This window comes from Rhinoderma darwinii, chromosome 1 (genome assembly GCF_050947455.1).
Source record: "Rhinoderma darwinii isolate aRhiDar2 chromosome 1, aRhiDar2.hap1, whole genome shotgun sequence".
In the NCBI taxonomy this organism is placed as follows: Eukaryota; Metazoa; Chordata; class Amphibia; order Anura; family Rhinodermatidae; genus Rhinoderma; species Rhinoderma darwinii.
The window spans coordinates 209687365-209713936 of record NC_134687.1 but is presented as its reverse complement, the minus strand read 5'-3'; the positions used below and the strand labels follow the sequence as shown (position 1 = coordinate 209713936).

General features: G+C 42.0%; 1 protein-coding gene across 2 annotated transcripts in view; it reads right to left on the bottom strand.

Moving 5' to 3' along the window:
• The window catches only part of TMEM150C (transmembrane protein 150C), a 211341-nt gene that overhangs the window by 10432 nt on the left and 174337 nt on the right, over positions 1–26572 (bottom strand). The window contains exons 3-7 of one of the 2 annotated variants that reach the window (XM_075849834.1): positions 18484–18572; positions 17293–17343; positions 12512–12547; positions 11635–11702; positions 7112–7239 (exon numbers count right to left, since the gene is read on the bottom strand). In XM_075849834.1, the coding sequence (XP_075705949.1) occupies positions 7112–7239; positions 11635–11702; positions 12512–12547; positions 17293–17343; positions 18484–18563 (363 nt within the window). In that variant the 5' untranslated portion in view covers positions 18564–18572. The remainder of the gene's footprint in view (positions 1–7111; positions 7240–11634; positions 11703–12511; positions 12548–17292; positions 17344–18483; positions 18573–26572) is intronic. The other variant, XM_075849835.1, reaches the window with a different exon arrangement.

Genomic DNA, 26572 nt, shown 5'->3' with positions numbered 1-26572 from the left:
TATTATTTGCTAGAATTAATGTCTACCTCCAAAAACCTCTTCAAATATGCTCCTCAGTGTGTAAAGTTTCTAATCTTGAATTAAAAAAATGAGTGCTCTGTGCGGTTTGATAACTGTATTCACTTGCAGGCGGCACACTCCATTATTTTAGTATGGGGCAGAGTAGGAGGAGGCTTGAATAATGTAAACCCTTCACTTCCTCCCTGCTGAGAAAGCTAGATCTAAAAAAAAATTAAATATCTTACCCAAACAGGGAATTACAGGGTCTCTGAGTGTCTTTAGAGGGAACTTGCCTGTTTTTTTTTAAAGTCTTGTGATTACAGCTGCTATGGCACTGATTTAAGCAGTATGAAGGCATATACTAACCGGGTAGAGCGGAAGAAGAATCACAAGAGTAATAGAATCCAGCGGCTTGTAGAAACAGTGACCGGGACCGGGCTGCAACTCCGCAGACTTTAATAACAATGGGTTGTAACATGGCAGAAAATAATAACAACTTTCCCTTAGTGAATTAGGAAGGAAGGAGTGGTGTGTAGTTCAAAAAGCTAAGCTTTAAAGGGAAAGGATCCATTAAGATATAGCACATAAAGATCTAAAAGCACTGCAGAGTTTTTATTTTTCACTGGGGACTACTTGGAAAGGCAAAGCAGGGAATGCATTCGGTAACATAATATTGCAATGGGGTATTCCTGCCAAAGTAAGTTATGGCATATCTCTTGTATATACCTTAATGTATTGATCTGTACAGTTCCAACCTCTGGGACCCCCAGTGTTCCCTAGAATAAAAAGGAACTGCAGTGCTATTAAAACACAATGCCTCCTGACAAAGCTTGGATGAGAGAAAAGTGCCTCGAGGACACTGGTCTCACGTACTGTCCCCCCTTTATGCCATCATGTCTCAGGGTATGTTTCCCTAATTGCTTTCTCACATTCACACTCTAGCACTCTGTTTATTTTCTCCTAGGGGACCATGTTCACGTGATAAAGCTATTTGAACTCTGTGACTGCTATTTATTTCCCTTATTCCCCATACATCTATAAGTGACTGTAGAAATACATCTTATGGGGTTGGGTAGTGTATTGTGTGGATTCTAGATATAGATCCACATTTGTGCTGGCACGCCTTGTTAGTAGATTTTGTGACAATATAAATACTTTATAGTATGTATCTACTTTTTTTACATACATATGTATATTATTGTAAGGGGGTTGTTATCAGGTGGATGCCGTCTGTATTTTGGAAAGCTGTAACATCTTATGCCCTGTGCTTTTATCTGGTATAACATATTATACTATTATTGCTATCTATGTGATTGAATAAGCTTTTTAGGTAAATGATCTCTTTCTGTTTGTTTGGTGTGGTATTAAAACTCAGTGGCCCTTTCGGATTTTCCCTGGACAGCACCAGTCCTAATCTTGAATGACATGAATGGGGCTGTGCTTAAGTTTTCAGCACAGTACCTGGTCCGGTGTGGCATTGTGGAGAGAAAATACTAAAGGGTCATGGCCACGGCCCCTTTTCTCTAGACAACAGTTGGGGTCATAGAGGTTGGAACCCAACCGATGAGCAAGTTATGCCGTATCTAAGCCATATGCAATCACTTATTAAGGTGGGAAAACCCCTTTAATCAGGAAAATCTGTTCGGTGAAGTCTAGTCAAGTAGATGCCAGATTTTGGAAATGTTTCTATATTTTGCATAAATTGCTATATTTTCCTAAATGTGTAACTTTGCGTTTCTATGTTACATAGGCCTTAAAGCAGGGGTCTCAAGCACGCGGCCCACATAAGGTCCCTGAGGCTGTCATCTGCGGCCCACGGGACACAGAGCCGCTAGTATGGGCTCTGCTCCTGGACTCTGTGGAATTCCCTGACATCGCTGTCCATATATGGACACGCGATGTCTGGGGATTCCCCAGAGCCAGAGTCCCGGGCAGAGCGCTAGTATAGGCTCCGCTCCGGGACTCTGTGGAATTCCCTGACATCGCTGTCCATATATGGACAGTGTTGTTAGGGCCTTCCCCAGAGCGGAGTCCCAGGAAGAGCGCTAGTATAGGCTCTGCTCCGAGACTCTGTGGAATTTCCTGACATCGCTGTCCATATATGGACATGCGATGTCAGGAGCTTCCCCAGAGCGGAGTCCCGGGCAGAGCGCTAGTATCGGCTCTGTTCCGGGACTCTGTGGAATTCCATGACATCGCTGTCCATATATGGACAGTGTTGTCAGGGTCTTCCCAAAAGCGGAGTCCCGGGCAGAGCGCTAGTATAGGCTCTGCTCCGGGACTCTGTGGAATCCCCTGACATTTAAGTCCACATATGGACAGTGATGTCTAGGGCTTCCCCAGAGCTGGACAGTGATGTCAGGAGCACAGCTGGAGTCCCAGTAGGAGTGCTACTAGCGCTCTGCCCGGGACTCCAGCTCTGGGATTGCCCCTCACATCTCCGGCCATATATGTATTGACAGGGACATCAGGGGCTCCTCCAGCTGAGGAATCCCCGGCCAAAGCGTTCGCCAACTCTCTGGCTAGGGATTTTACTCCTAGAGGGAGCCCCAATGGAGCTATCTACTGGGGGTGTGTGTGGCAATATCTACAAGGGGTGTGTGTGTGGCATTATCTACAGAGGGCATTGTGGTAGCATCTGCAGAGGGCACTGTGACAGCATCTAAAGAGGGCACTGTGACAGCATCTAAAGAGGGCACTGTGACAGCATATACAGAGGGCACTGTGGCAGCATCTACAGAGGGCACTGTGGCAGCATCTACAGAGGGCACTGTGGCAGCATCTACAGAGGGCACTGTGGCAGCATCTACAGAGGGCACTGTGGCAGCATCTACAGAGGGCACTGTGGCAGCATCTACAGAGGGCACTGTGGCAGCATCTACAGAGGGCACTGTAGCAGCATCTACAGAGGGCACTGTGGCAGCATCTACAGAGGGCACTGTGGCAGCATCTACAGAGGGCACTGTGGCAGCATCTACAGAGGGCACTGTGGCAGCATCTACAGAGGGCACTGTGGCAGCATCTACAGAGGGCACTGTGGCAGCATCTACAGAGGGCACTGTGGCAGCATCTACAGAGGGCACTGTGGCAGCATCTACAGAGGGCACTGTGGCATTATATACGGGTGGGTGAGTGGCAGTATCTACAGAGGACACTGTGGCAGTATCTACAGAGGGCACTGTGGCATTATCTAGGGGTGTGGCATTATCTACAGAGGGCACTGTAGCATTATCTACAGAGGATACTGTGGCATTATCTACAGAGGGCACTGTGGCAGTATCTACAGAGGGCACTGTGGCAGTATCTACAGAGGGCACTGTGGCAGTATCCATAGGAGGCTCTGTGGCACTATCTAAAAAGGGGCTGCCTAATCTTGACATTTGTGTGTCTGCCAAACGTTGCCAACTTAGCCGCCGGACTGCATTTAGCGACACTTAACCCCTACCCGCACCAGGACGTAACTGTCCGTCGTTGCGGGAGGTTACTTCTCGCACAAGGACGTATAGTTACTGAGTTTTTCCCGGTGCACACTGTCGGCGACAGTGTGCACCGGGAACCGGGAGGTCAGCTGTCGCCGACAGCTGACACTCCCCTCTTGCCGGCCAGCGGTCCTTTGCCGCTGATTTCGGCGAATTAACCCCTTAAATTCGGCGATCGGGTGCAATCGCCGAATTTTAGGGGTTTCTAGCATATCGGCAGACCCCCGTCCGAAATCGCGGGGTCTGCCGATAGTTAGTATGGCAAACGGAAGCCAAACAATGGCTTCCGGGTCTGCCATGGACGGAAGCCCATCAGGACCAACCTTCGTCTGGTCCTGATAGGCTTCCTGTCAGAGTGACAGAAAGTCACTGTGCCGTTCCCGATGCACACTGTCGGCGACAGTGTGCATCGGGAACTTGGAGATCAGCTGTCCCCGACCGCTGACACTCTCCGGTGTTGCCGATCAGTGGCTCATCCCCGCTGATTTCGGCAATTAACCCGTTACATGCGGCGCTCGATTGCGATCTCTGCATGTAGCGGGTTTGTAGCGCATCAGCAGCCCCCATGCAATCGTGGGGGCTTCTGATGCTTGTGATGGCACTCGGGGGCCAGACAACGGCCCCCAGGTCTGCCATGTATGTCAGCCTATGAGGATCAGCCTCTGCTGATCCTCGTAGACCAACTGTCAGAGTGACTGTGACGTCACACTGACAGTTGGAATACTTTACACTACCTAGGTAGTGTAATGTATTCTAGCAGCGATCAAAGCTGCAGGTCAAAAATATAAAGTGTAAAAAGTAAAAAAAAGTTAATAAAAATGTTTTATAAAAGTGTAAAAATAAAAGCTTTTTTTCCTATAATAAGTCATTTATTATAGGGAAAAAATGAAAACGTTAAAAAAAAGTACACATATTTTTGTATCGCCGCGTTCGTAACGGCCCAAACTATGAAACTATAATGTTCATTTTTCCGCACGGTGAACGCAGCAAACAAAATAAATGGAAAACTGTCAGCATCGCTATTTTTTGGTCACCAACCATACCAAGATATAGAATAAAAAGTGATCAAAAAGTCGCATTTACCCCAAAATGGTACCAATAAAAACTACAACCCGTCCCGCAAAAAACAAGACCTCCCACAGTTTTTTTGACGAAAACATAAAAAAGTTACGGCTCAGAATAGCGTGTCTCAGAAAATAAATTATTTTATAGAAACGTAATTTTATTGTGCAAACGCTGCAAAACTTAAAAAAAACTATACACATATGGTATCGCCGTAATCGTACCGACCGGCAGAATAAATTCAAACGTAATTTATTGCGCACGGTGAACGCTGTAATAAATAAAGAATTTAAAGCGCCAAAATTGCTGTTTTTTGGTCACCTTCGCTCTAAAAAAGATCCTGAGGGGCCAAAATGCTCACTATACCCCTAGAAAAATTCCTTGAGGGGTGTAGATTCCAAAATAGGGTGACTTTTGGGGGGTTTCCACTGTTTTGGTCCCTCTGGGGCGTTGCAAACCCGACATGGCACTGAAAACCAATCCAGCAAAATCTGCGCTCCAAAATCCAAAAGGAGCTCCCTCCCTCCTGAGCCCTGCTGTGGGTCCAAACATCAGTTTAAGACCACATATGGGGTATTGCCGTAATCGGGAGAAATTGCTTTACAAATGTTGGGCGGCTTTTTCTCCTTTATTCCTTGTAAAAATGAAAAAATTCTATGTTTCCACAGAAAAATAGGTGATTTTCTTCTTCACAGACTAATTCCACTAAATTCTGCAAAAAAAACTGTGGAGTCAAAATGCTAACTATACCACTAGAAAAATGCCTTGAGGGGTGTAGTTTCCAAAATGGGGTCACTTTTTGGGGGTTTCGACTGTTTAGGTACCACAAGACCTCCTCAAACCAGACATGGTGCCTAAAATATATTCCTAAAAAAAGGAGGCCCCAAAATCCACTAGGAGCTCCTTTGCTTCTGAGGCCTGTGTTTCAGTCCATTAGGACACTAGGGCCACATGTTGGATATTTCTAAAATCTGCAGAATCTGGGCAATAAATATTGAGTTGCGTTTCCCTGGTAAAACCTTCTGTGTTACAGATTTTTTTTTTTATTACAAATGAATTTCGGCAAAAAAAATGAAATTTGTCAATTTCACCTCTACTTTGCCTTAATTCCTGTGAAACGCCTAAAGGGTTAAAACACTTTCTGAATGTGGTTTTGAATACCTTGAGGGGTGCAGTTTTCAAAATGGGGTGATTTATGGGGACTTTCTAATATATAAGGCCCTCAAAGCCACTTCAGAACTGAACTGGTCCCTGAAAAAATAGCCTTTTGAAATTTTATTGAAAATATGAGAAATTGCTGCTAAAGTTCTAAGCCTCGTAACGTCCTAGAAAAATAAAAGTACGTGAAAAAAAATGATGCAAACATAAAGTAGACATATGAGGGATGTTAACTAGTAACTATTTTGTGTGGTATTACTATCTGTTTCACAAGCAAATACATTTAAATTTAGAAAAATGCAAATTTTTGCTAAAATTTGAAGTTTTTCACAAATAAATATTGAATTTATCGACCAAATTTTTTCACTAACATAAAGTACAATATGTCACGAGAAAACAATCTCAGAATCGCTTGGATAGGTAAAAGCGTTCCGGAGTTATTACCACATAAAGTGACACATGTCAGATTTGAATAAATCGGCTGTGTCCTGAAGGCCAAAACAGGCTGTGTCCTAAAGGGGTTAAACTGTAAAACTGGATTGTTGAAATAAGCACGTAGAGAGATCTCGCAAATTTCCGTTAAGTTTAAAACTAGCACTATTATTATAGTAATGTAGTATTGTTATAGTAATGTAGTATTATTATAGTAAGGTAGTATTATAGTAATGTAGTATTATTATAGTAATGTAGTATTGTTATAGTAATGTAGTATTGTTATAGTAATGTAGTATTATAGTAATGTAGTAGTGTTATAGTAATGTAGTATTATTATAGTAATGTAGTAGTGTTATTATAGTAATGTAGTATTGTTATAGTAATGTAGTATTATTATAGTAATGCAGTATTGTAGTAATGTACTGTAGTATTGTTATAGTAGTGTAGTATTGTTATAGTAATGTAATGTAGTATTATTACAGTAATGTAGTAGTATTATTATAGTAATGTATTATTGTTATGGTAATGTAGTAATATTATAGTAATGTAGTATTGTTATAGTAATGTAGTATTATTATAGTAATCTAATATTGTTATAGTAATGTAGTATTGTTATAGTAATGTAGTATTATTATAGTAATTAGTGTTATTATAATAATGTAGTATTATTATAGTAGTTCAAATAACTAATTGATTAACAATAATTTTCTATTGTATCAAATTTGAAAGTAATGCGGCCCGTCAATTTCAAGTTTTTTCTATATGTGGCCTACTTACCTGGCGGAGTTTGAGAACCCTGCCTTAAAGCAGTACGCATTTTGGGGGTTTTCTTGCTTAAAATATTGTTATAAGAAATTTCATTTCAAAAGACAAGCTGAATTTAAGAGTTTGAATACACATTTAATAACCCAGCTGAATTAGATATGGTTTAAAAAAATAAATAAATAAAATAAACTAAGAAATTGGCAACCGAGTACCTGAAAGTTGCCCAGCAAAGTCATTCCAAATGATGTCAGGCATAAGGCAACAAGTCCACTGATACTTAGCCAAGGACTGATTGTCTTTGGCTTCAGTTGTATGAAACGCAGGACTGCAATAATTAAGGCTGAAAGAAAATACATTTTGTTATTCTAGTAATTGACTTCCACAGCAGTCTACCAACTTCTTCCTGCCTCTTTGACCACAAAGACTGTCACTATTGTAAGAATCGTTTTAATCAGATTTTTTCTTAATATTTGTATTTGTGCTAACAGTCTATATTTATTGTCAACTTTTATTTAGACTTTTTTTTATTTTGTTTCACAGTTTTTTTTGTCTTTTAAATGGTGCTTAATGGGTTAGCCCCATCTTAGACATTAATGGTAAATCCATAGGATATAATCTCTTGTATGTGTGCTGTGCGACCAGACATATAACAGAAGGCAGCTGGATTAAATTTCCAGAGTTAATGATCAGACAGGAGTGATCCTGTATACTAGGCTTTCTGCCTTATCATAGAGAACACAGGGAATATTATCTGACAAATCTAGACAAATATGGCTATGTAAGCCCCCTTTCCATCCCAGTCAGAGCATTACATGTGGCCCTCTAATGGAGTCAAGGGCTGCATATGAGTATCCCATTATATGGCAAGTTGACTACTACTGATGTACTTGAAATTAGACAGATTAGGTTACTATTAGCAGTTGACACAGGAAATCGTTGGCTTAAATCTCAGGAGCCTGTAGGCACAGATTGTCAGGTGCCTTAAACTCAGCCCATCAAGTAGACCACACCTTAAGTCATGTATAGCTTTTAAATGTTTTTATTCTCTTACAAAAGTAAAACAGCATCTAGCACATTCTGCAGCCGTCCCTTAGGTATCCCTTAGGTATCCTCTCACAAAACTGTGAGTGCCTAATAGAAGATAAACTAATAATTCACATATAAATACCCATTGTTCAGTGCATTAATATGTACATTGTTCCTCCAGCAGGCGCCCTTGCCTCGGGGCTGGCTGTAGGCACAGGCCTTATGTGCCTACATGTAAATCCTTCCCTATTAAGAACTATTAACACATATATACATACTAAGCTCTAATCAAACAGCATTTATAGTATGTTTGTCCATGCCTCCGGCTTAACCCCTTAATACCAAAGGCATTTTAAAGGTAGAACGGGGTTTAAGGGGCGCTGTGCTAGAGATAGTTGCAGGTCCTAGAGGTGGGACCCGCATCTATCTGACAGTTATGACATATCCTGTGGATATGTCATAAATGTCTCTCATGGGAAAACCCCTTTAATGACCAAGCAATTTTTTAAGTTTTTCCATCGTCGCATTCAAAGAGCTATAACTTTTTTTTATTTTTCCGTCGAGATAGCTGTAAAAGGACTTTTTTTATGGGACAAGTTGTATTTTTTAATAGCACCATTTTGAGGTACATATCATTTATTGATTAACTTTTATTAATTTTTTTGGGGGGTAATGAAAAAAACCCCAAAAAACAACAACATTTTGCCATTCTTTTTGCGTCTTAAATTTACTCAGTTTACCTGTGGTTTAAATAACATAATAACTTTATTCAGTGGGTCATTATGATTGCGGCGATACCAAATGTATAAATTTTTTTTATGTTTTACTAATTTTACACAGTAAATTATTTCTTCTTGTGTCTTTTAAGAGCCATAACGTTATTTTTCTGCTGACATAGTAGTATGAGGCCTTTTTTTTTTTTTGCGGGACCACTTTTAGTTTTTATTGGTCGATCGCTTTATATCAAATTGTTTTGAAAGCAGGATGAACAGAAACAGCAATTCTGGCATTGTGTTTTATTTTTTACAGCATTAACCGTGCAGGTTAGATAATGTAATAGTTTTATAGTTGGGGTGGTTACGGATGCAGCAATACCAAATATGTGTAAGTTTTTTGTTTTTTTTTAAAAATACTTTTTTTTATAATAAAGCATTTTGTAAGAGGAAAACGTGGGTTTATAATTTTTTTTTTTTTTGCTCTTTAGCATTTTCTTCGGATTTATTTATTTATTATTAACTTTATTAAACTTTTTATACCTTTTTTTTTTTAGTCCCACTATGGGACTTCACTATGTGATCATTTGAGTGTATTATTGCCTGTCAGTGTAAAAGTGACAGGCATTTGTAAGGTCATGCTTCTGGCATGGACTAGCAGTCATTCACTAAATGAAAACCATCCACACACCCACGGTGTGCCGATCGGGGGAGAGAGGGAGCCCCTCCCTCTTAAACTACTTAGATGCGGCGGTGGCTATTGACCGCTGCATCTAAGGGGTTAAACAGGCAGGATGCTGATTTCGATCTCGCCCGCTAGAGCAGGTCTGCTCCAAGTCCTCAGCTACCTCCGGTAGCTGAGAGCAGGGAGCTTTTACTCTTCCCGGCTGCGCTGTTTTATTCTGATGCAGCGCCATAAAAAAGGTGACTGCATCAAAATAAAGCCTGTTAGTAACGGGTTAAGCATTCAGTCTCATATGACGCCTATAGACCACTGCTGTAAAAAAACAACAGCATATGCTTTTAATGGGATTCCTAGAGACCTCCATGAATGGGATGGGATTGCCTGCCTATTCCCACACTGTTTAGAAGCTAGATCGGCCTTGCGTTGTTAAGTCTTCTAGAAAAGGTCAGCAAACAGAAAGGACAGCTCCTGCCATTAATTCAATGGTTTTCATTAGACTTTGTGTCCTACAAGGTCTGCGCTTTGGCAGCACCTACATTTTAATAAAAAAAAAAGATTGACTAGATCTTCAACATAGGAATATCTCCTAAACAGAATTTCTATTTTTCCCAGTAGAAAATTATAGAGATCCTCTAAAATAGCTAGAAAATAATTATTTATAGATGTCTTTTTATATATAACATCAAAATAAATATGCAAATTATAGGAAAGGTGGTAAATGCTAGAGTGGTTGGGGGAGGGGGGGGGGAGACCACTGGGACCTCCACTGATCGCCAGAGCCCTCCAAAACAGTGGCTAGGACACCATTCAGAGTCTCTGGCACTGATGCAGTTTCTTTTAGGCTGGGTTCACACGTGGCGGAATTTCACTTAAATTCCGCTGCGGACACTCCGCAGCGTTAATCCGCAGCGGAGCCGTTTCTCCATTGACTTTCACTTTAATTTAGCAGTGTTCGTTTAGACGATGCGTAAAATTCCGCTGCGGAGCATAGGCTGCGGAGCGGAATTTGGTGTCCGCAGCATGCTCTGTCTGTTGCGGAGCAGTGGCGGACTCATGGCGGAATTTCTCCATTGACTTCAATGGAGATTCTAATTTCCGCAATGAAGTCCGCAGCTGTCATGCACATGTTATGTGTGCTGCGGATGCGTTTTGCTTTTTTAACTTGACATTTCTTCATTCTGGCTGGACCTATGTATTTCTAGGTCTACAGCCAGACTGAGGAAGTCAATGGGGCTCCCGTAATGACGGGAGCGTTGCTAGGAGACGTCTGTAAATAGTCACTGTCCAGGGTGCTGAAAGAGTTAAGCGATCGGCAGTAACTGTTTCTGCACCCGGGACAGTGACTACCGATCACAATATAGAACAACCTGTCAAAAAAATATAAGTTCATACTTACCGAGAACTCCCTGCTTCTGTCTCCAGTCCGGCCTCCCAGGATGACGTTTCAGTCTAAGTGACGGCTGCAGCCAATCACAGGCCAAGCACAGGCTGCAGCGGTCACATGGACTGGCGCGTCATCCAGGGAGGTCGGGCTGGATGCCGAAAGAGGGACGCGTCACCAAGACAACGGCCGGTAAGTATGAAAATCGTTTACTTTCACTAGGGAAAGTGCTGTCCCTTCTCTCTATCCTGCACTGAATAGGGAGAAGGGAAGCACTTTTCCCGCAGTCCGCAGCAGCTAGTCCGCATCAATTTACTGCACATTTTGTGCAGATCCGCAGCAGAATCTGCAACGCAGATTCTGTGCGGCATTGATGCGGACAGTTGCGGAGGAAATCCGCCACGTGTGGTCATGCCCTTAATATTTTTTTTACCTATATTAGTACAAATTTATTTAACTAATTTTGAAATTATATATTGAAATTATTTTGTAGTCCCACTAGGGTACATTAACAAGCGTCTTACATATGTATTACAGTTGTACTTTTACTGTTCTCCTATTAAGCCCTGCCACTGGCAGGGCTTAATAGGAGGACCAAGATGGCAGACGGGGGCATTTATTAAGCCCCCATGCTGCGATGACAGCCATCAGCAGCCCACAAACGCGTCGCTGTGGGACTGATGGGATAACTGAGTGGGAGCGGCTTACATGCCCGGTCTCTATTCACTGCGGCATCTAAGTAGTTTCAGTGAGGTGTCGGGTGTACCATACAGCTGTCTTCCGCTGGGTATGGAGCAGGTTCAGACCGTGAGCCAACTCCAATTTTCTCTGCCATGACGAACAGTTACGTCATATGTTGGGAATGGGTTAATGTTATGTTATGTATCTCATACCAGCTCCCACACCACAATAATCAGAATCGCCTCCTACCTAGGAAAGCTGCCATATTCATGACTTGACTAAACACGCAGCTCGCAGGGGGTGCATCACCTGCAACACTTTAAAAATACAGAAAATTATATATACCATGCAATAAACATTATACTGAATACAAGTCATATATACCATGGATCTCCCATGCAATAAACATTGTAATTATACCAGTCATATATACCATGATTTTCCGATGCAATAAATATTATACCTAACAGAAGTCATATATACCATGGTTTCAAACATGCAATAAAAATGATAACTAATCCAAGTCATATATACCATGGTTCTCCCATGCAATAAACATTATAATTATACAAAACATATATACCATGGTTTTCTGATGCAACAAATATTATACCTAATACAAGCCATATATACCATGGTTCTCCCATGCAATAAAAATTATAACGAATACAAGTCATATATACCATGGTTGTCTGATGCAATAAATACTGTATTATACCTAATACAAGTCATATATACTACGGTTCTCTCATGCAGTAAACATTATAACTAATAGAAGTCATATTTACCATGATTCCTCCATGCAAATACAGGTCATATATACCATGGTCAGGGGCGTAATAAGATTGAGCTGAGCCCCATCCTTTATCGGACATGATAAAAACTACGTTATATACGACGCAATACATGTCCACGCTGTGTGTGCTGTGTTGCATACAATGTCCTGACACTGCACGGTGCCAGGACCTAGTATGTGCCGAAGCGCACGCTTCAGCCAGGGCCTGATGTGGCAGATACAGGCCCAGTTACGCCACTGACTAAGGTTCTCCCATGCAGTAAACATTACAAACGAATACAAGTCATATATACCGTGATTCTTCAATGCAATACAAATTTGCATATTTACCTTATATATGGAGGTCGTATTGTTTGATCTGGTCTTCTTAAAAAACAAAGCAGAAAGGCTGGAGTTAAACTTATTCTGACATTGTTTGCCAACCATTTTCACTGATGTGTTAGTCAACTGTTATATAACTCAATTACAGCCAGCACAGTCACATATTTTTTTTGTTTAATTGAAGATTTTAGCAATGCCTGGATTCATCAAATTCATGAAATCCAGATTTCATGTGGTATTAGTGCCCAGAACATAGGACTTAAAGAAACTAAAGTTACTAAATTATATGGCTTAGATGTCGCTATAAATCACATCATCCCCCACCTGCAGGTGATCACGCTGGCACAAATAGAAATGTTTTTTAGTGCTGGCTTTCAATGTTGTATGTTTATGGCGCAGGGCAGTGAGTGGTTAGGCTGGGTTTCCAGGTAGCGTAAACGCTGCGGAACTTCCGCAACGGAATTCTGTGTAGAAAATCCCAAAAATCTCATGCCCACGCTGTGGGAAAAACCCCACCTCGTAAACATTCATAAATTGAGCCACGGTGCAGCATGTCAATTTATGCTGTGTCTTCGTTGCTTTTCTGTTGCGGGTAACAAATAGCCAAATGTTGCGACTTTGCGGTGGAAACGCTGTGTTCCTGCCGCAAAAGACACAACTGAAAAAAATAAGCTTTTTTTTTTGTTTAGAATGAACAAAAAAGCTTATACTTACCACCCAGGCGCTATCATAGCGATGCTTTCTTCTGTTCTTCGTTCAGGCCGGCCTCCTAGGATGATGTTTCATCCCATTTGACTGCTGCAGCCAATCACAGGTTGCAGCGGTCACATGGGCTGCAGCGCCATTTAAGAAGGCCAGACTGCACGATAATGGAGGGACGTGTCGCCATGACTACGGCCCAGGGTAAGTATAAACTTTTTTTTTCAATCGCTGCTTTCCGCTGCGAATATTGCGCTTTAACAAACTGTGGTGCATTTTTTCAGACAGACTGTGCTGCGGATTCTAGGTCAGATACACTCCATTTTATGCAGCATATCCAACCCGTGGGAGCCTTGCTTTAGGGTGTAATTCCATTCATCTGAATGAAACTTGCAGAAATACATGCACCTGCTGCAGATGAACGGAACCGATTTTCACAAAATATGCCGCATGTAACTGCACGCTTAATGTGTATCTGTCACCAGCCCTAGCGAGGTTTTGCAGTTGCATACATTCATTTATTTTAGAGTGAATGAATAATTGGCATGAAAACTTTAAAACCTACCACCACTCATGGCCTCATCTCAATTTAAAGGCAACATCCCCTGTTCACATGCCCTATTAGGACATGTCATAGACGGGGTAATTCACCACTCAGTACCCAATCTACGTGCCAGAACAGAGAGCCGTTGTGTAAGGCCGAATTCAGACGGCTGTAGTATAGTTCCGTGTGACGGCCGTTAAAACAACGGCCATCACACGGTTGCGTGTATTTCAATGGGGCTGTTCACACGGCCATTGTTTTAACGGACCATGTGAAGGGTCAGTGGAGAAATAGGACATATCCTATTTTCTTCGGTTTTCACGGATCCCTCGATAGACTCAAGTCTATGGGGATCCGTGAAAACGGGAACCACACGGGTAAAACTCGGACATGAAAAACGGATGTGCGAATCTAACCTAAAAGTGCTCAGACCTGGCCCATTTATGCCTTACATACATTAAATTTAAATGGTCATCATGTATTGCTACTTTGCACATGCATCGAGCCTATTTGGGCCTAATAGGTTGCCTGTCAGTCACACATTGATATGCATAATACATTGCAATACAGTGCAAAAGTATTAACAAAAATTTATAAACTATACATATTTGGCACCACCACACTAGTAACGCCCCATAGAATAAACCTAAAATATCATTTTGCGTAACAAAAATTCCATAAAACAATGTCAGAATTGCTGTTTTCTTTCCATTAAAGGTGCTTTTATTGTACAAGTTCAGTAAAACATAAAAAAAGACATATATGGTATTGCTGTAAAGTTAATGTTATTTTTACCGCAGGGTGAATATTATAAAAAAAAGATTCCAAAAAACAATGGTGGTATTGCTTTTTTTTTTCTTCTCATTCCTGCCTAAAACTAACAAAAGTTAAACAAGTGGCACCATGTCAAAGCTCTTCCCTTTTGAAATTTCAGAAAATGTGTTGTTGCCCACAAAAATGTTATAAGCTGTTTTTATAGCCTTAAAAATCAAGACAATTAGATCCTCTATTTACTATAGTTTAACAGTTTGAGTTCTGATTTCTATGTGGAATTGATGGAAATGACAGAACTGAGTATTGTTAATAATTGTGCTTGTCCACACGTAGTGGAATTGCTGTGTATTTTCCATGTGGAATTGCGGACGGAAAATACGCAGCAGAATACAGAATACAGCAGCAGCAAAGTGGATGAGATTTAACAAATCTCATCCACACTCTGCGGAAAAATTCTGAGCAGAAATTGACCTGCAGTGCGTATTTTTCGGACCGCAGCATGTCAATTCCTGCTGCGGAAAGTGGACTGAATTGCTGCGTTTTTCAGAGGAGATGTCACCATCTCCCAGCATTGTGAAATACGCAGCAAATTCTGCACCATTTTCTGCAGTTAAAAACAAAGGAAATGGTGCATTTTTGCCGCAGTGGAAAGTCTGATACTTTCAATGGAATTTCTGCAGAAACTTTCTGCAGCAATTCCGTTACCTGCGGAAAGGCACGTATAGAGTTGCTGAGGATCGAAAGGATTTTGAGAGAAGTTGAGAATTTTGGCCCACTCTCGGACTCCACCACTCATCAGGACTTTGGCTTGGCCACTCCAAAACCTTAATATTGTTTCTTTTGAGTCATTCAGAGGTGGACTTTGCTTGTATGCTTCGGATCATTGACCTTCTGCATAATCCAACTGCGCTTGAGCTTTAGGTCACAAACTGACAGGCGGAACTTCTTCTTCAGGATTTTCTGATAGAGAGTAGAATTCATGGTTCCATCAATTATGAGTCTTTGTGTTCATTTTGCTCAGCAGTGGTTTGCACATTGCAACTCTTTCATTGATGCCATTTTTCCCAATGTCTTTCTTATTGTGGAATCATGTACATTGACCTTAACTGAGGCAAGTGAGGTCTGCAGTTCTTCAGATGTTCCTCTGGGTTTTTGTTTGTTTTTTACCTCCTAAATAAGTCAAATGTGCTTTTGTTGTACTCTCAGTAGGCCTGCCTCTCCTAGAAAGGTTCACCAGTGTTCCAAGTTTTCTCCATTTGTGGATAATGGCTCTCACTGTGGTTCAGTGGAGTCCCAGAGCCTTAGCAATGGCTTTGTAACCCTTTCCAGACTAGTAGAAGTCAATGACTTTATTTTGCATCTGTATTTGAATCTCTTTACAACGTGGCATTATGTGCTGCTTTTTAAGACCTTCTAGCCTGCTTCACATTGCCGGACAGGTTCTATTTAAGTGATGTTTAGATTTAACATGTCTGGCAGTAATCATGCCTGGGTGTGGGTAGTAAAATTGAACCCAATTGTCAATTGATTAAAAAAGAAATAATCTGCACTAACCATTATACAGACTCCAAGTGAAACATATTTGTGCCCATTTCATCATTCCAAAGACCAAGATCATTATATATAGAAAGCAGAATATGTGGAAATAACCACCACCACACTCACCCAGATCACCTTATGACTTTATTTTCAGACTTATTTTCGTATCGGTCCATATCCAAGAATCGACACATACAGGTAAGAGTGTTAGCAGGCCTCCTTCCAAAGATCCGACTGAGTATATGAGTTGAATCTTGGATATGGACCAATACGAAAATAAAGTCATAAAGTGATCTGGGTGAGTGCCGTGGTGGTTATTTCCCCTATTCTGCTTTCCAATTGTCAATTTATTTGGTTAACTGGTTAATTTAGCAGATAAGGTGGTTGTTTTTTCCCCTAGGGCCAGGTTGGACTGAACAGCATTTTTCCTCATCATTTAAAGACATCATTTAGTGTTAATTTAGGTTATTTTTGTCTCATATAAAAAGTAGTTTGATGATCTGAAACATTTGAGTGACAAATACGCTAAAATAGTAGAAATTGGGAATAGGGCAAATACTTTTTCACAGTACTGTAGTTGAGTACACTTTCCAGAAGTCGATGGATACGTTCAGTGTATACATCGGGAGCGTTTCCTGATGTACACTCTGAATGTGCACTGCAAACGCAGTGTCAATACAGCCAAAGATGTAAATGAAAAAACAGAGTATGGGTATGCAAACATGATAAAAAATCTAAAGGATATCTATCCACAATTTGTCAACCATTAAAAGCAATATATTGTTCCCTGTAATCAGGTATTTCAGGCTTAAATCTATAAACTACGTATGAGAAATTATATTGTAAGAGGAGCTATTCACGTCCGTGATTCACGCAATAGTTGCTAGAGCAATGATGAGGGGAAAAAAAAATTCCGTTTTTTTTGCGGACGTAAAAAACGTGTGATAAACTGATGATAAACGCGCGTAAAAAATACAGACGCGAATGTCACACGGAACTGCAACGCAAGAAAAATGCTGCATTTTTTTACACGCGCAAAATGGACACGTTCGTGTGAATAAGGCATAAGACTGTGATGATATGTTGTGAAGAATAATGACCACCATATGCAATGATATTTCAGATAGGAATGTTTTTTTTTTTATATATAACAGATAGCCTATAATGTTTGGATTCAAGACATGACATACACATGGCTTTTATTTGACAAGATATCTTAAGCTAATACACTTACCTGTCTAGGTATAAAGGAAATATTTTTTCATCTTCTATTGCAATGAAATACCTGTTACAAAATAGAAAAGTGAGCATTGATATTCAGTTCTATAAGTTATATGAGGCAATTATTTATCCTGAGTATTATTTACGATCAGTGGTTATAAATCCTGCTATTAGATACCATTTCTTGCAGCGAACATATTGGGGTAGATCTAATAGTTTCTTAAATTTAGACAGTTTAGAATTAGACTGATGCGCCAAATGTATCACTGTGACTCATACTGGATGATACATTTGGCGCACCTTTAGACCCTTTGTCTAACTTTATACAACCTCTTGGTTAGCTTACTATGGACCACTTTTTGGTGCATTTTGGTGTGTATTAAGCCACACCCCTTTCCTCCTAAGCCACACCCATTGTCAGACTAGTCGCATACATCTGCATCTTAGGCCAAAATTAATTCACAGAACCAATAGTAAATCTACCACAAAGTTTTTAACTGGGCGCCAAATTCCAAAGCAAGTGAATACACACTTAGATTCCTACTTAGAAGAGTGGCCTGATCCACTGAAGACACCAATGTGTGACAATAAAGCAAAGGATTGTAAATTCACCATTTCAACTGTATTACCATGCCATATATTAAAATCGTTTTTCCACGTAAGCAAGTGGCAGCATATGGCGAGTTATGTTGTAAATTGATGATTGGTGAAGGTCAGATTGCTCAGAGACCCACCAATTGTTAGAATAAAGGGTTTGCAGTGCATCTAAATTTTTCCTTGCAGATCGCAATTACTGCCCATTTACGTAAATGGCGCGGAGTTCAGTTCTCTGCATAGTAACTAGACAGATGTAGCGCTGTTCACTAAAAATCTATAAGGAACCATGACACTGTAGCTCCTGTGGTCAGACCCCATCAATAAGTAAGTGATGGCATATAATAGGGATAACTTAAAGGGGTTGTCCACGACCGGATAACTGATGACCTATCCACAGGATAGATCATCAGTATATGATCGGTGGGGGTCTGACTTTAAAATAAAGTACATTTTTTAATAAAGTCAAGTTGTTTGAAATCATTTAAAACATGGATTTATTAAAATAAATAAAAAGGTGTATGTAGCCTTTAAGTCTACTGTGCATGAAATACAAAATTATCAGATTTAAAGCCAAATTGGTAGCAAAAGTCTATATCTTTATACTTACACTATCCATAAACCAACCATAGTGAAAAGAGACATAACTAGAGGTAGAAACATCCACAGACTGCACTGCTTGGCATCCATATCTGTAGGCTAAACAAAATAACAATGTTATAAGGATATAAAAAAAAGGATTCTGTTATTGCTTTATGAAATATATATTTAGCAATCTGATATCGTCTATTTATGAACAAGAAAGCACTTGACAGAAATACTACCACAGCAATAGAAATTTTCAAGAACAACAGCAACAACATCTAAACAACATAAAAAAAAAAATATCTTAAGGCTATGTTCACACGGAGTATTTTGGGGGAAGAATATCTGCCTCAAAATTCCGTTTGGAACTTTGAGGCAGATTTTCCTCTCCCTGCACGCCGATTTTCGCGGCGATTTTCACGCCGTTTTTCGCCCGCGGCCATTGAGCGCCACGGGCATAAAACAGCGCGAAATACGCTTTCTCTGCCTCCCATTGAAGTCAATGGGAGGTCAGAGGCGGAAGCGCCCGAAGATAGGGCATGTCGCTTCTTTTTCCCGCGAGGCAGTTTTACTGCTCGCGGGAAAAAGACGCCGACGCCTCCCATTGAAATCAATGGGAGGCGTTCTCGGGCCGTTTCTGCCGAGTTTTGCGACGCGGTTTCCGCGTCAAAAAACTCTGTAAAATACTCTGTGTGAACATCCCCTAAAGGGTAACTAAACGTTCAACAAACTTCTGACATGACAGAATTTTATCCTCTGGAAGTAAACAATGAATGTTCCTATTCAATAACAACAAGCAGATATCTTGAGAAACGGAGGAATGAATACAGAAAGTATATTGGAAAATTGCATAACATTTAATTATACAAACTAATATATTTTTGCTGAAACCGGACATTAAAAGGTAACTAAACGTTCAACAAACTTGTGATATGTCATCATTCTGATATGTCAGAAGTTTTGATCGGTGGTGGTCTGAGCACTGAGACCCCCACCGATCGCTAAAACGAAGAGGCAGAGCTGCTTCCTTTCTGTTTAGCTTTTCTCTGAGAGCCGAGCAGTTGGTGTACGGACTCAATAGAAAGTCTATGGGCCTGTACACCGCTACATTGGCTTTCCAGAAAAAGCCAGACAGATTCGAAGCGACTCAGCGCTCACACGAGCTCTTCTGCCGCTTCGTTTTAGCGATTGGGGAGGGGGGGGGGTCTCAGTGCTCAGACCCCCACCAATCAGAACTTCTGACATGTCACTATGATATCAGAAGTTTGTTGAACATTTAGTTACCCTTTAAGGGATGTCCGGTTTCAGCAAATATATTTTTGTTTGTATAGTTAAACGTTATGCAATTTTCCAATATACTTTCTGTATTCATTCCTCATGGTTTCTCAAGATCTCTGCTTGTTGTTATTCAATAGGAACATTCATTGTTTACTTCCATTGGATATAAGGCCTCATTCACACGACAGGGTTTCCCGGCCGGGTGCCGGCCGTTCATAAACACCCGGCTGCATTAGGAATAATAGACCCCTAATGGGGCTATTCACACGACCGATTTTTTGACGGCCGGGAAACCGGCTGCGCTGGCTCCCTTCCCCTGCTTGTTTTAAAAGCGCCCTGGCCCGGCGACACCTTCCATGGCACCGCTAGCAGCTGCTGCTGCTGCGGCTGCTACTACTGTAGCGACGCCACTATAGCAGAGCAGGGAGGTATCTCCCCGCTCTGCTATGTGCTAGCCCCACTTTAGCTCCTTGAAGGAGCGGAATCCCTGTGTTTTCGGGGATTCCGCTCCTGGACAGAGCGCTTGATGTCTCTGTCCATATCTGGGCAGTGACATCAGGGGAAACTCCTGAAGCGGAATCCTCGAACACATGGGGATTCCCCTTCAGGAGTTGCCGCTGATGTCACTGTCCAGATCTGCCCGGCCCGGAACGGATGCAAAACTTTATGCAAACCGGCCGGGCAAAATGGCCGATTTTACCGGCCGACACTCGGGCTTGGGCGGGACCCTGTCGTGTGAATCCCGCCTAATTCTGTCCATGGTCATGTGATGGACACACAGGTGCTGGGATCGTTTGAAGACACAGCTCTGATACACATACTTTAACGAGCCGTGCACCTGTGTGTCCATCACATGATCAGGACAGAATTTTATTCACTGGAAGTAAGCAACGTATATACATGGTATTTAATAAGAGTTTTCTCTTGTAATGTTATGTATAACCTCGTTTGCATCTCTTCCCAGAAGTGGGACCTGCATATATCGGAAATTTGTGTCATATGTTGTCGTTTTTTTTGGGGGGGAATTCAATAACAATTCTGCTAAGAACATATATACATACATATTAAATAACTATTTCTAAAGTCCATGGAAAACCTACGATAATCAGAGAACCTCTCTCCTACAATTACAGGGGTTGTTCGGGATTAGAAAAACATGGCTACTTTCTTCCAGAAACACCTGTTCATGGGTTGTGTCTGGTATTGCAGCTCAGCTTCCATGTGAATCAGGCTCAGCTCCCATACCACTCACAGCCTATGAACAGGTGTGGTGCGGTTTTTGAGACAAAGCAGCCATGCTTTTCTAATAATGGACAACCCCTTTAAGGCAAGCAGAGACAGTGCTGTATACCTTAGAGCTATGGCATTAAGCAAGAGGTGTTTATCTATGAGGTTGAAATCCTAAACTACCAAACAACAGTGCAATCTGCAGGTCCTTTAAAGAGGTTTTCTGGGTTATTCCAAAAAGTGACAGGGGTAGGAGGGATGCATTTAAAAAAAAAAAAAAAAAGCTCCCTAAGGCCCCATGCACACGAGGTAAAAATGCACGTAATCACGGGCCGTAATTACGGCCCGTAATTACGGGCCCATAGACTTCTATTGGCCACGGGTACCTCCCCGTATGCTTACGGGAAGGTGCCCGTGCCGTTGAAAAATATAGAACATGTCCTATTTTAGGCCGTAATTACGGCACGGGCAGGCCCATAGAAGTCTATGGGGCTCCAGTAATTACGGGTTACTACGTGTGTGCACCCGTAATTACAGGAGCGTTGCTAGGCAACGTCAGTAAATAGTCACTGTCCAGGGTGCTGAAAGAGTTAACTGATCGGCAGTAACTGTTTCAGCACCCTGGACAGTGGCTACCGATCACAATATAAATCAACGTGTAAAAAAAAAAAAGCCGTTCATACTTACCCAGAACTCCCTGCTTCTTCCTCCAGTCCGGCCTCCCGGGATGAAGTTTCAGCCCATGTGACCGCTGCAGCCAATCACAGGCTGCAGCAGTCACATGGACTGCCACGTCATCCAGGGATGTCGGGCTGGATGTCAAGAGAGGGACGCGTCACCAAGACAACGGCTGGGTAAGTATGAATTTCTTTTACTTTTACCTCGGAAAGGGCTGCCCCTTCTCTCTATCCTGCATTGATAGAGAGAAGGGGCTGCCGATTAGTGCAGTGCAATTTTGCATCGAAAACGTGCCCGTAAATACGGGTGGAATACTGGTGACACCGGACCCGTATTTACGGGCACAGGTCCGTAAATACTGGTGCAATACGGGTCGAATACGTGTGACACCGGACCCGTATTTACGCCAGTATTTACGGGAGGACAAAAATACGTTTGTGTGCATGAGGCCTTACTCACCACACATACCCAGCGTTTCAGCTCCGCCACTCTGGTCCCCCCCGCCACTGTTTATTGATATGTCAATAAACAGCAGCGGGGAGGACCAGAGCGGTAGCGATGGAACGGTGGGGATCTGTGAGGTGAGTAATGGCTCTTTTTTTTTTTAAATGCATCCCTCCTACCCCTGTCACTTTTTGGAATAACTTTGAAAACCAAATCTGTCCTAAAACTGATCTCATGACCCTTCAGCACACTTTAGTGATGAGCGCACACTACACAACTGTCAGCCATTGCATAAGATTTAGAAGTTGCTGAATCAGTTAATTATATCACAAATGTTGATTCAATCAAAATATTAAATCATATTTTGTCACTTCAATATAAAATCTTTTTTAACCAAATATGAGTAACAGATGTGTTTCATTGAAGTTCTGTGAATGAAAGTTTAGCTCTATTAGTTGATACGATATTTATATAACAACGCATCATCATAACTGGAAATTAATGTTTGGTACATTAGATCTGCCAGGGCATGTGGGAATGTTTTATGAATGCAACACACTTCTAAATCATTTCCATATTTCTTACATCTATGAAATGTGTGAGGTTCTTGCCACTTTCTCATAGGTTTGTGTTAATATAAGCCACATTGAAGAAAGTCTGGATAAAGGTTATAATAAAAATCAGTGAAAGAGCCTTCCCTGCCAAAGAAATAAAAAAAATTTGCAGTAAATATAAGCCATTAAATTGTCCACATTCATCAAGTTGTAAAAACTCTATATAGCTGTTGCTCACTTATTTCTGCTTCTGTAGGTGCCCCCCATATGAAGTACCGTCATACAAATAACCATGCAGAGCGTATATATAAGCGCCATACAGTCAATGTTCTCAATGTTCTCATCATGTTATGTATTCATATGATAAACAGTGTGATTTAAAGGGGTTCTTTGGGACTTTTATATTGATGGCCTTTCCTTAGGATAGGTTATCAATATCAGATCGGATAGGGTACAAATCCCGACACCACCCCTGGGATTGCAGTTCCCGTCCCATTCACATGAATAGGAGTAAGCTGAAATACCAGACACAGCCCCTACGGAAGTGTACAGCGCTGTGCCTAGTAAACATTGAAGAGGCCGAGTTCGTTGCTGCGGACCCTTCAGTCAGCTGAACAGCGGGGGTGCTGGGAGTCAGGCCCCCATCCATCTAATATTGATGACGTATCGTAAGGATAGGCCATTAATATGCCTGGAGAATCCCTTTAAGGTAAAGGAAAAAAAGTGTAACGATCTTATCCAATCGTATAGTAGATGCTGGGGCATCATAGGTATAGATCACTGGTAATGTGTGTCTAGGGCAGGGGTCTCAAACTCGGCCGGGTAAGTGGGCCCCATATAGAAAAAATGGGAAGTTGACAGGCCGCATTACTTTCAAACACTATATTACTATAATAATAATAATAATAATAATAATACTAAATTACTATAATAATACCGCTAGGTTTAAAATTTGAGATATTTCTCCACGTGCTTATTTCAACAATCCAGTTTAAGTGTCGCTAAATGCGGTCCGACGGCTCACTTAGCAGTGTTTGGCAGACACACGTCAAGATTGGGCAGCCCCTTTTTAGATAGTGCCACAGTGCCCTCTGTGGATGCTGCCACAGTGCCCTCTGGGGATGCTGCCACAGTGCCCTCTGGGGATGCTGCCACAGTGCCCTCTGTGGATGCTGCCATAGTGCCCTCTGTAGATGCTGCCACAGAGTCCTCTGTAGATGCTGCCACAGTGCATTCTGCAGATAATGCCACAGTGCCCTGCGCTCTGCCCGGGACTCCGGCTCTGGGGAAGCCCCATACATCGTGTGTCCATACATGGACACCAATGTCAGGGAATTCCACAGAGTCCCGGAGCAGAACCGATACTAGCGCTCTGCCCGGGACTCCTCTCTGGAGAAGACCCTGACACAATGTCCATATATGGACAGCGATGTCATGGAATTCCACAGAGTCCCGGAGCAGAGCCTATATTATCGCTCTGCCCGGGACTCCGGCTCTGGAGAAGCCCCAGACATCGCTGTCCATATGTACTAGCGGCTCTGTGTCCCGCGGGCCGCAGATGACAGCCCCAGGGGCCGCGTGATTGAGACCCCTGGTCTAGGGGAATGTGTCCACTGTCCCTATTCTACCCTGAAGCCAAACTGTTTAGTAACCTTATGACCTAACCACAGGGCTCCTGCCCAAATGTAATGACCATGCAGAACATGCTGCTAAGCTCAAAAGGCCCTAGATTTGCCCCTTGCATTGACTTCCCTATGCATATTGTCTAGAAATTTCATGTAGACTGCAGCGATCGACCAAATTAAAAAGCATAGTATCGTCATAACTGGGCCTGTTTAACAAAAATGCTGCAAAGTCCTAAGGCAGCATTATGTATATGGCACAGGTAGCTCAGTCAGAATATTCTCTGTAGCCATCTGAACCCGACCAATAAAGTCATCACAGTCCCACTCCCTCAAGTATATACCTCCCTTGACGCCATGCAGGTGCTTTGTGTCCCGGCCCCATGGTTATCATTTCACTAAATGGAGGAGGTGGCTTGTATGTAGTGCATACCTCCCAACTTTTGAATTTGGAAAAGAGGGACATTTTTAAGCCACGCCCCCTAACCACGCCCAATATCCAGCATCAACACATCAAATCACGGCCAGATACTTCTTCAAATAACAAGCACATATTCCCACTGCGGATCTCAAGACTGTATGGATATCACAGATATTATGGGACAGGTTATATCGTCTTTATGTTACTTTTCCTAACTTGGGTATAACAATTGCTCATCACAGCAGCAGCAGCTGCAGGACAAACCAAAAGTCTGAGAACAATGAAAGTCAAGAGCGAGACCCTATGGTGGATGACTTTTCAATTGACTGGTAGCAGAGTTACATGATGGGTAATTTTTTCCAGTTGTGTAACTCTGCTACCGGTCAATGGAAAAATCATCCGCCAGAGGGAAAAATGTTTTTCCATGGCGGAGTACCACAAAGAAACACCTGGGAATCAGACATGATGGGGAAACATATTACCCTGTGGTGCATGACTTTTCAGCTGACAGGTAGCGGAGTTACATAAAGAGGACTTATTTTTCATTGACATCTAGTTTCTATTTCAGCGCAGGGAAGAAAACAGATGTCGCTGGAGGTGAGGAGATTTTTTTTTATTCTTCATATTACTAACTTTACTTTTTTTGTTTTGCAGGTTCCGCTGGACCGTTTGGACTACGCTTTAGATTCGTTGGACTACTTCGATGAGCTACGTTTTTTTAAAAAAAATAAAATGGCCAAAGAGGATTGTGTGGGGGAGTTTTTATTTCAATAAAAAATATTTTCTTATGTCTCTGTTTTTTTAATACTTTATTAGCTCCTTGGTAATGGCAGTTGTCTGACAACATTTATTACTAAGGCGGGGCGTAGTGTTAGCCAGTGAAAAGGCTGCAACTAACCCCCATTATTACCCCAGTACCCACCGCCACCAGGGGTGCTGTGAAGACCAGGGTACGATCCAGTAGCTGACCATCTGTAATGATGGACGGGCACTAGGGTGGCCGCAGGCTGGTATTAGGAGTCTGGGAAGGGCTAAAAACAGTGGCCCTTCCCACCCTGGTAATGCTAGCCTGCTGCTGCTGTATTGTATCTGGCTGGTTATGAAAATGAGGGGGACGCAATGTCGTTTTCTTAATTTGTTTTTGTTTTGTTTTTTAAAAATGACGTGGGGTCCCCCTCATTTTTCATAACCAGCCAGATACAACATAGCAGCAGCCTAGGATTACTAGAGTGGTAGGGGCCACGGTTTTTGGCCCTTTCCAGCCTCATAATACCAGCCTGCTGCCGCCTCAGTGCTCGACGATCACTACAAATGGTCAGGTACTGGATCGTACCCGGCTCTTCCCAGCACCCCTGCTGGCGGTGGGTACTGGGGTAATAATGGGGGTTAGTTGCAGCCATTTTACTGGCTCTCAATCAGACAACTGCCATTATCCAGGCGCTAATAAAGTATTAAAAAAATACAGAGACATAAAGTATTTTTATATTGAACTAAGAACTCCCTCACACAACCCTCTTTGACCATTAAAAAAAAAAAGTAGATCATCGCAGTAGTCAAATCTAAGACGTAGTCCAAACAGTCCAGTAGAACCTGCAAAACAGAAAAATAAAAAGTTAGTCATATTTACAAGGGGGGCTGTGTATAGATAGTGCCACACATAGCCTCCCTGTAGACAGCGCCACACACAGCTCCCCCTTGAGATAGCACCACATACAGTGGCCTGTAGATCATGCCACACACAGCCCCCTTGTAAATAGCGCCACACACATCCCTCTGTAGATAGCGCCACACACAGCCCCCCTGTAGATAGTGCTACACACAGCCCTTCTGTAGATAGCACCACACACACCCCCTGTAAATAGCACCACACACAGACCCCCTGTAGATAGC